General features: G+C 47.2%; 1 protein-coding gene across 3 annotated transcripts in view; it reads right to left on the bottom strand.

Moving 5' to 3' along the window:
- Positions 1–596: 596 nt before the first annotated feature.
- SHTN1 (shootin 1) overlaps positions 597–10,825 on the bottom strand; it is a 167,403-nt gene continuing 157,174 nt past the window's right edge. For 2 of the 3 annotated variants that reach the window (XM_063433979.1, XM_063433978.1), the window contains one exon: positions 598–1,777. In XM_063433979.1, coding sequence (XP_063290049.1) covers positions 1,615–1,777 — 163 coding nt within the window. In that variant the 3' untranslated portion in view covers positions 598–1,614. Of the gene's footprint in view, positions 1,778–10,825 lie in introns of all 3 variants that reach the window. The other variant, XM_063433977.1, reaches the window with a different exon arrangement.

Genomic DNA, 10,825 nt, shown 5'->3' with positions numbered 1-10,825 from the left:
AGCTCTTAAAAAGGATCGGTCACTTGAAATTCTCTTTACATGAATCTATTTAAAACAATATTCAGGAAAGTTTAAATAATATTTTCATTAAACTGAGCTACAGAACATTCAGCTGCAATTATCAGCTGCAAGCTGGCGAAGTGTTATAACATAGAATGTGACAGCAGATGAGAACCCTTCGGCTAATCTAGTCTGCAAAATGTTCTAAATATTTTGTTAGGATAGCCTTATGCCTATCCCACGCATGCTTAAACTCCTTTACTGTGTTAACCTCTACCACTTCAGCTAGAAGGCTATTCCATGCATCCACTACCCTCTCAGTAAAGTAATACTTCCTGATATTATTTTTAAACCTTTGCCCCTCTAATTTAAGACTATGTCCTCTTGTTGTGGTAGTTTTTCTTCTTTTAAATATAGTCTCCTCCTTTACTGTGTTGATTCCCTTTATGTATTTAAATGTTTCTATCATATCCCCCCTGTCTCGTCTTTCCACCAAGCTATACATGTTAAGATCCTTTAACCTTTCCTGGTAAGTTTTATCCTGCAATCCATGAACCAGTTTAGTAGCCCTTCTCTGGACTCTCTCTAAGGTATCAATATCCTTCTGGAGATATGGTCTCCAGTACTGCGTACAATACTCCAAGTGAGGTCTCACCAGTGTTCTGTACAATGGCATGAGCACTTCCCTCTTTCTACTGAGAATAGCTCTCCCTGATCCTGATTATGGTGCAATAAAGATGACCCTGTAAACACTTACATTTATTTCAGCTAAATGTTTAGTGCACAAATTCAAACATGGAAAGCAACACAGGAGTGGCATGTTTCCCCAACTGTCATCGGAGGACGGGGGGTTCTCTTTGGGCAGCAAACATGGAGCCGAAAAGAAAGAAAACTGCATGAAAAGTAAAGGTTTACAGCGACAGCTTCATGGCTCCAGAGATAGGTTGGATAGCTCGTCACTTTCCAATGTTTTCAAGCCACAGGAGGCAGTATGGTGTAGTGGTCATCGTCCGCATATTCATGGAACAATGTTCCATCAGAAATAGGCAGCGAGATTATGTTAAGACTTGCAGATATCCACGTGTCATAATTAATGTGACTGCGATGTTGTAATTCTAGGAGAGGACCAGAGATTGCTCTGTTTGTCCCGTTATTTCCTGCAGGACTTTATGTGCACTTTGGTCCCTGATCTTGTTAAGTGCGTGTGCAATCATTACTACTGCTCGTGCATGTGTTTAGAAATTAAAATGTGGCTGGTCTTTAGGAGCTGAGATAAAAGTGGCATTTCTAGACCAAAGAAAGTGGAAACTTGTGTCTATCACGTACTTCCACACGTATACAAGTATCAGTTCGGCTTTATAGATCATGTGAAGGTTGTTTTGTTTAAATTGTGCTTTTTGTTGTTGTTGCATTGCAGAAGCAATTACCACTCACATGTCCTCCAAAACCTTCCCTCCGTTCTCTAGCGCTCGTTATTTACCATTATTCTACACAAAAAAAATTACCTTTTGTTGCTTCTTTGTAAATGCCAAAATTCAGGGAATAAAACTATAGTTTATTCCTTTGGAAACATAGGTTTAAAAATACCCTCACAGTAAAACTTTTCTTTTTTTATTAACAGTTTGAGCTGTCTGTCTCCTTCGCTTTCTTGTTCGCGGTGTCAGTTCCTAGGGTCGGACCTGTTTCAGAGATGCTGGACTGCAGCGCGATGTCTATCGCTCCTTCTACAACGTTGCCCTTCATTTCTCTTCCTGTGTAGCGAAGAGTCTCTGCAGACCTATAGACAGATGACATATGGGGATAAATGACTGGTATTATTGTATCTGGGAGTTATTTGCTAAACGTATGACTGGTTGTATCTTTCATTATTCAGAAAGCCTAGAAAAAGGAGAGGCATACTAACATACAAATATATGCAGGGCCAGTGCAAATACATCTTTGGTAACCTGTTCATTAGCAACACTGTCCGGAAGAACAAGAGGTTTCCCACTAGACTTGAAAAAAAAAAAAAAGATTTTGTCTATAGCACAGGAAAAAAAGTCTGTTTTACATTACGAATAAAGATGAGGAATTCTATGCTTAACCCCTTAAGGACACATGACATGTCTGACATGTCATGATTCCCTTTTATTCCAGAAGTTTGGTCCTTAAGGGGTTAAAGGTTATTTTATCAGATATCACTCAGATACTCAGAATATTCAGAGCTAATAGCAATTAAACAGTTTTCCCCATTTTCTGACCGGATTAGAAATTGCCTTATTTTGATCAGTAACAGAGATGTGAAAGGCTGCATTTGATGGACAGGTATATTATGTAGAACAGATATCAGGAATAAGTGTGGGTATATTAACACTGCACATATCACTAGCTCAATAAGCTCAATAAACTTAGTGTTATTTCCAATACAATGTTTGTTCTTTTAATAAAGAAAACATCTTGTAAACACAAGATTGCTCCGACATTTAGTGGAAATACAATGGAAATGACAACATATTGAAAGATTTTATATGACAAAATAAACAACAACTTTGCCTCTTGTACTCTCCAATTTCTGTCAACAATTGGAGCTTGTGACAGCTTCCGTCGCTCACGTTTACCATCAGCTGTCATTGTCGGATGGGAACACGTTATGTGCTGGAGATGCATATGGAATCTCTTAGCACAATACAAGCTATGTACACAGACATATATTCTAACTAGAATGACCATCATCTTTACTGCTAATTGACCAAAGTTCTAATTTATCATACAGGGAATTCTTGCTTTGCAGGATCCAATGGTCTGACCATTGCCAACAATGTTGCTGTTTTTGGGCAGTTCCAGTTACTGTTCGGCTTGTTATTGCCCAGTTCCAGTTACTGCCCGGCTTGTTATTGCCCAGTTCCAGTTACTGCCCAGCTTGTTATTGCCCAGTTCCAGTTACTGTCCGGCTTGTTATTGCCCAGTTCCAGTTACTGCCCGGCTTGTTATTGCCCAGTTCCAGTTACTGCCCGGCTTGTTATTGCCCAGTTCCAGTTACTGCCCGGCTTGTTATTGCCCAGTTCCAGTTAGTGCTCGGCTTGTTATTACACAGTTCCAGTTACTGCCCGGCTTGTTATTGCCCAGTTCCAGTTACTGCCCGGCTTGTTATTGCCCAGTTCCAGTTACTGCCCGGCTTGTTATTGCCCAGTTCCAGTTACTGCCCGGCTTGTTATTGCCCAGTTCCAGTTACTGCCTGGCTTGTTATTACACAGTTCCAGTTACTGCTCGGCTTGTTATTGCCCAGTTCCAGTTACTGTCCGGCTTGTTATTGCCCAGTTTCAGTTACTGCTCGGCTTGTTATTACACAGTTCCAGTTACTGTCCGGCTTGTTATTACACAGTTCCAGTTACTGTCCGGCTTGTTATTACACAGTTCCAGTTACTGCTCGACTTGTTATTACACAGTTCCAGTTACTGTTTGGCTTGTTATTACACAGTTCCAGTTACTGTCCGGCTTGTTATTACACAGTTCCAGTTACTGTCCGGCTTGTTATTGCCCAGTTCCAGTTACTGTTCGGCTTGTTATTGCCCAGTTCCAGTTACTGTCCGGCTTGTTATTGCCCAGTTCCAGTTACTGCCCAGCTTGTTATTGCCCAGTTCCAGTTACTGCCCAGCTTGTTATTGCCCAGTTCCAGTTACTGCCCGGCTTGTTATTGCCCAGTTCCAGTTACTGCCCGGCTTGTTATTGCCCAGTTCCAGTTACTGCCCGGCTTGTTATTACACAGTTTCAGTTACTGCTCGGCTTGTTATTGCCCAGTTCCAGTTACTGCTCGGCTTGTTATTACACAGTTCCAGTTACTGTCCGGCTTGTTATTACACAGTTCCAGTTACTGCTCGGCTTGTTATTACACAGTTCCAGTTACTGTCCGCTTGTTATTGCCCAATTCCAGTTAGTGCTCGGCTTGTTATTACACAGTACCAGTTACTGCCCGGCTTGTTATTACACAGTTCCAGTTACTGTCCGACTTGTTATTACACAGTTCCAGTTACTGCCCGGCTTGTTATTGCCCAGTTCCAGTTACTGCCCGGCTTGTTATTACACAGTTCCAGTTACTGCCCGGCTTGTTATTGCCCAGTTCCAGTTACTGCCCGGCTTGTTATTGCCCAGTTCCAGTTACTGCCCGGCTTGTTATTGCCCAGTTCCAGTTACTGCCCGGCTTGTTATTGCCCAGTTCCAGTTACTGCCCAGCTTGTTATTGCCCAGTTCCAGTTACTGCCCGGCTTGTTATTGCCCAGTTCCAGTTACTGCCCGGCTTGTTATTGCCCAGTTCCAGTTACTGCCCGGCTTGTTATTACACAGTTCCAGTTACTGCTCGGCTTGTTATTGCCCAGTTCCAGTTACTGTCCGGCTTGTTATTGCCCAGTTCCAGTTACTGCTCGGCTTGTTATTACACAGTTCCAGTTACGGTCCGGCTTGTTATTGCCCAGTTCCAGTTACTGCTCGGCTTGTTATTACCCAGTTCCAGTTACTGCCCGGCTTGTTATTACACAGTTCCAGTTACTGCCCGGCTTGTTATTACACAGTTCCAGTTACTGCCCGGCTTGTTATTACACAGTTCCAGTTACTGCCCGGCTTGTTATTACACAGTTCCAGTTACTGTCCAGCTTGTTATTGCCCAGTTCCAGTTACTGCCCGGCTTGTTATTACCCAGTTCCAGTTACTGCCCGGCTTGTTATTACACAGTTCCAGTTACTGTCCGGCTTGTTATTACACAGTTCCAGTTACTGCCCGGCTTGTTATTATACAGTTCCAGTTAGTGCCCGGCTTGTTATTGCCCAGTTCCAGTTACTGTCCAGCTTGTTATTACACAGTTCCAGTTACTGTCCGGCTTGTTATTACACAGTTCCAGTTACTGTCCGGCTTGTTATTACACAGTTCCAGTTACTGCCTGGATTGTTATTACATAGTTCCAGTTAGTGCCCGGCTTGTTATTGCCCAGTTCCAGTTACTGCCCGGCTTGTTATTGCCCAGTTCCAGTTACTGCCTGGCTTGTTATTGCCTAGTTCCAGTTACTGTCCGGCTTGTTATTGCCCAGTTCCAGTTACTGCCCAGCTTGTTATTGCCCAGTTCCAGTTACTGCCCAGCTTGTTATTGCCCAGTTCCAGTTACTGCCTGGCTTGTTATTGCCTAGTTCCAGTTACTGTCCGGCTTGTTATTGCCCGGTTCCAGTTACTGTCCAGCTTGTTATTACACAGTTCCAGTTACTGCTCGGCTTGTTATTACACAGTTCCAGTTACTGCCTGGATTGGTATTACACAGTTCCAGTTATTGCCCAGTTCCAGTTACTGTTCAGCTTGTTATTGCCCAGTTCCAGTTACTGCCCGGCTTGTTATTATACAGTTCCAGTTACTGTCCAGCTTGTTATTGCCCAGTTCCAGTTACTGCCCGGCTTGTTATTACACAGTTCCAGTTACTGCCCGGCTTGTTATTACACAGTTCCAGTTACTGCCCGGCTTGTTTTTACACAGTTCCAGTTATTGCCCAGTTCCAGTTACTGTTCAGCTTGTTATTGCCCAGTTCCAGTTACTGCCCGGCTTGTTATTATACAGTTCCAGTTACTGTCCAGCTTGTTATTGCCCAGTTCCAGTTACTGCCCGGCTTGTTATTACACAGTTCCAGTTACTGCCCGGCTTGTTATTACACAGTTCCAGTTACTGCCCGGCTTGTTTTTACACAGTTCCAGTTACTGCCCGGCTTGTTATTACCCAGTTCCAGTTACTGCCCGGCTTGTTATTACCCAGTTCCAGTTACTGCCCAGCTTGTTATTGCCCAGTTCCAGTTACTGCCCAGCTTGTTATTGCCCAGTTCCAGTTACTGCCCAGCTTGTTATTGCCCAGTTCTAGTTACTGCCCGGCTTGTTATTGCCCAGTTCCAGTTACTGCCCGGCTTGTTATTACACAGTTCCAGTTACTGCTCGGCTTGTTATTGCCCAGTTCCAGTTACTGCTTGTGGCGAAACCAACCTCGCCACTGGGCCCTGGAGAAGCCTGTTTGCTAGCCTCCTACCTACTGACTATGGCCCCTGGGTTATTTGGGGCATATTGTACTGTATATTGCTGCTACTGGCCCTTTTAACAGCATCTATGGACATATTGGGACTTTTGGGACTACTGTCCCTTTAAGACTGTGAAGCATATTCGAGTGTACTGCCTGTAATATTATATATGTATTTATAGATGTGTTAAGTGTATCCTGGGTGATTTGTATGCAACATTCATCTGATTGTTCGGTAGAATCACTCCATTCAGTATATTGAGTGAAACTACCGAACAACCAGACCACCCAGGAATGAGTGTGCCTCCAATTACCGTTTGCAACAATGTTGCAAACAGGTAATTGGCAATCAGTGCAGTGTGGTCTTTGTCCTCTGGGTGGCCGCCATTCGGGAAACAAACACGTGGCGGCGGCCATCTTAAACTACCGAACAGCGGTGTTTTGCCGTCGAGTGTCTGGAACTAAAATCGGACACTTGACTAGGCAAACACCGCTGAGACCTCCATACTTCCAGAAATTCGTATGGAAACTACCGAATGACCCGCCGTTCGGTAGAAAGAGCCCCATAAACAAGGGAATTCATTCAAACCCTCTCCAGGCTCTATAACACAGGCAATTCGCCTGTTTTCATTCCCTTGTTTGTGACCGACCGCAGGGCCAAAATGCATGGAACTGTTTTCGGATACTTTACCCATGCGGTCGGTCAAATCTTTGGAACCCCATATCTCACGAACCATTCATCCGAATTACTTGAATTTTGGATATGTTGTCCCCCTGAATAAGGGCTATCCAGCGATGCTGGATTTAAAGGTGTACCCCCGGGTTTTGGGGTACATCCAGAACTTGGCTGAAAAAGTGTACCGGATAATTGAGTTTAATGTTATCTGAGGGGAGGGGATGTGTGGGCTGAACCATGTATGTGATTGGTTATTTTATGCCTCCCCCTGGGTGTGGCCTGTATGTGGATTAGTGTAATAAAAGCCAGGCTGGATGAGCCAGTCCAGAGTTCCTGTTTTAACCTCAAAGTGATGTGTCGTCTCATTATTGGGGGAAGGATTTATTGTATGCTGTTCCAGTTGACTGCTAGGGGTACAAGCCTATTCGTATGGTTCCTATTCAATGGTCTACAGCATTCATACGCTTGGGAGACTTTAAAGGTTTCTTGGATTCGGTGATTATGGTGTCTGCCAGAGTGCTTGGAGTCCTCAGGAAGCACTAGGAGCATCCATTAACGGAGGTACCCAGTCGGGGTGCCAGGTGATCCGTTACATTGGTGGCAAGCGGTGGGATGGCGTCCTAGTGCGAGGTAAAGCAGCTCGGAGACACAGTACGTTTGGATTTACAAATTGAGGGCAACGCTAGCAGTCGTGCAGCGCCCCTGGGAGCAGACTAGTATGGAAGGTTCTGGCTCTGGAGATGATTGGCTGGCCGAGGTGAGGCAGCGAGTGGCCGAGTATGGGGATGATATACCCATGGAGACACGCCGGGTGATCTGGAACCAGGTCATGGCTGAGCGAAACACAAGGCTGGACCGAGAATTCCGGTTGGCGAAAGAGAGGAAGTATGCTCAGCAGCAGGAGCGTTACAGCAGCCGAGTAGAGGCTGCATCCGAGGAGGTTAGCCGTCTTTCCCTGAGGCGGCGGGAGGAACCCGAAGTGGGGGTCCTCATAGACTGGTCCTGTGAGGAACCACAACAGGCAGGTAGAGATGGGACCAAGGTCTCTCCACCGGGCCCACCGGGATGCTGGGCAGCCGGCCCAGATCCCCAGCAGCAGCCAGAGTGGCCAGGTGGGGAAGCAGGTGGCCCGTACTCACAAATGTTGAGGGGCCTCACGGATTGGTCCTGGGAAGACCCACAGATGGCAGGTGGAGATGGGACTGCGGTCTCTCTACCGGCCCTACAGGGATGCTGGGCAGTCGGCCCAGATCCCCAGCGGCAGTGTGCGTTACAGGGAGCTGAAAGTGCCGTTCTTGCTCCCCAGCGGCAGTCTACGGTGCAGGGAGAGGAGCCTGTTATCCCCTCTCCCCAGCGGTTGAAGGTGTGTAAGGGAGAGGAGTTTGTTACCCCCTCTCCCCACCGACAACCTAACCCACCAAGGGGAGACAGTAAACCCCTCACCAGCGCAGATGGGACCGTGGTCTCTGTGCCCAAGTTACAGGGAGCTGAAGGGGCCATCCTTGCTCCCCAGCGGCAGGTTACAGTTCAGAGAGAGGAGCTTGTTACACCCTCTCTCCAGCGGCAGCCTAACCCACCAAGGGGAGACCGTAAGCCCCACACCAGCGCAGATGGGACCGTGGTCTCTGCGCCCAAGTTACAGGGAGCTGAAGGGGCCGTCCTCCCTCCCCAGCGGCAGTGTGATTTGTTGGGAATTGGGAGCCCAGTCTCCATTCCCCAGCGGCAGTGTGAATTGCAGGGAATTGGGAGCCCAGTCTCCATTCCCCAGCGGCAGGCTGAGTTACAGGGGGCAGAGGTAGTTGGTCCTATCCCCCAGCAGCAGAGTGATATGCCGGGAATGCAGTGTGAAGTGCAGGGAGAGGAGAGCAGCGTCCTCCCTCCCCAGCGGAAGGCTGAGTTACAGGGGGCAGAGGTAGTTGGTCCTACCCCCCAGCAGCAGCGTGATTTTTTGGGAATAGAGAGCCCAGTCTCTATTCCCCAGCAGCAGGACACTGAATTGGGAGGAGAGACAGTCGGTCTCCCTCCACAAAGACTGAAAGTAGGCATGGGAGAGGAGATTGTTACCACCTCTCCCCAGCGGCGGATCATCAATGGGCAGAGTGTTCTAATGGGAGAGGAGCTGGTTACCACCTCTCCCCAGCGGCAGCTTAATGTACCAGGGGGAGACTGTAAGCCCCACACCTGTGCAGATGGGACCGTGGTCTCTGCACTTCCAGCACAGGGGGTAGGGACGGTCGGTCCTGCCCCCCCACAACAGGGCTGTTTAGCCAAAGGGGAGACAGTCTGTCTCCAGCAGCAGAGCTGCGCAGCTAAAGGGGAGACAGTCGGTCTCCAGCAACCAGGCTCCAACCAGACTACTCCTGTAGTAGTGCTGGCACCAGGGCAGAGTACCGCTGGTCTCTGCCCACTCAGCAACCCACCAAAACAGCCTACCAGTCCCCCACACAGCCGGGGTGAGGCACCTGGACCTGGACAAGTTTTTCCATTACTCAGGTGTAGTAACCATTTATTGTGGGTGGGCTGTACTGCTGTTTCTGTTTTGTGGGTGGGCTGCTGGACTAACAAGGGCACTGACCGGCAAGAGGTCAGGTACCCTGTTAGTCTGTTTGGAAAAGGGGAGAAATGTGGCGAAACCAACCTCGCCACTGGGCCCTGGAGAAGCCTGTTTGCTAGCCTCCTACCTACTGACTATGGCCCCTGGGTTATTTGGGGCATATTGTACTGTATATTGCTGCTACTGGCCCTTTTAACAGCATCTATGGACATATTGGGACTTTTGGGACTACTGTCCCTTTAAGACTGTGAAGCATATTCGAGTGTACTGCCTGTAATATTATATATGTATTTATAGATGTGTTAAGTGTATCCTGGGTGATTTGTATGCAACATTCATCTGATTGTTCGGTAGAATCACTCCATTCAGTATATTGAGTGAAACTACCGAACAACCAGACCACCCAGGAATGAGTGTGCCTCCAATTACCGTTTGCAACAATGTTGCAAACAGGTAATTGGCAATCAGTGCAGTGTGGTCTTTGTCCTCTGGGTGGCCGCCATTCGGGAAACAAACACGTGGCGGCGGCCATCTTAAACTACCGAACAGCGGTGTTTTGCCGTCGAGTGTCTGGAACTAAAATCGGACACTTGACTAGGCAAACACCGCTGAGACCTCCATACTTCCAGAAATTCGTATGGAAACTACCGAATGACCCGCCGTTCGGTAGAAAGAGCCCCATAAACAAGGGAATTCATTCAAACCCTCTCCAGGCTCTATAACACAGGCAATTCGCCTGTTTTCATTCCCTTGTTTGTGACCGACCGCAGGGCCAAAATGCATGGAACTGTTTTCGGATACTTTACCCATGCGGTCGGTCAAATCTTTGGAACCCCATATCTCACGAACCATTCATCCGAATTACTTGAATTTTGGATATGTTGTCCCCCTGAATAAGGGCTATCCAGCGATGCTGGATTTAAAGGTGTACCCCCGGGTTTTGGGGTACATCCAGAACTTGGCTGAAAAAGTGTACCGGATAATTGAGTTTAATGTTATCTGAGGGGAGGGGATGTGTGGGCTGAACCATGTATGTGATTGGTTATTTTATGCCTCCCCCTGGGTGTGGCCTGTATGTGGATTAGTGTAATAAAAGCCAGGCTGGATGAGCCAGTCCAGAGTTCCTGTTTTAACCTCAAAGTGATGTGTCGTCTCATTATTGGGGGAAGGATTTATTGTATGCTGTTCCAGTTGACTGCTAGGGGTACAAGCCTATTCGTATGGTTCCTATTCAATGGTCTACAGCATTCATACGCTTGGGAGACTTTAAAGGTTTCTTGGATTCGGTGATTATGGTGTCTGCCAGAGTGCTTGGAGTCCTCAGGAAGCACTAGGAGCATCCATTAACGGAGGTACCCAGTCGGGGTGCCAGGTGATCCGTTACACTGCTCGGCTTGTTATTACACAGTTCCAGTTACTGTCCGGCTTGTTATTACACAGTTCCAGTTACTGCTCGGCTTGTTATTACACAGTTCCAGTTACTGTCCGCTTGTTATTGCCCAATTCCAGTTAGTGCTCGGCTTGTTATTACACAGTACCAGTTACTGCCCGGCTTGTTATTACACAGTTCCAGTTACTGTC

This window comes from Pelobates fuscus, chromosome 10, assembly GCF_036172605.1.
Source record: "Pelobates fuscus isolate aPelFus1 chromosome 10, aPelFus1.pri, whole genome shotgun sequence".
NCBI lineage: Eukaryota > Metazoa > Chordata > Amphibia > Anura > Pelobatidae > Pelobates > Pelobates fuscus.
This window is presented reverse-complemented; position numbering and strand designations above follow the sequence as displayed.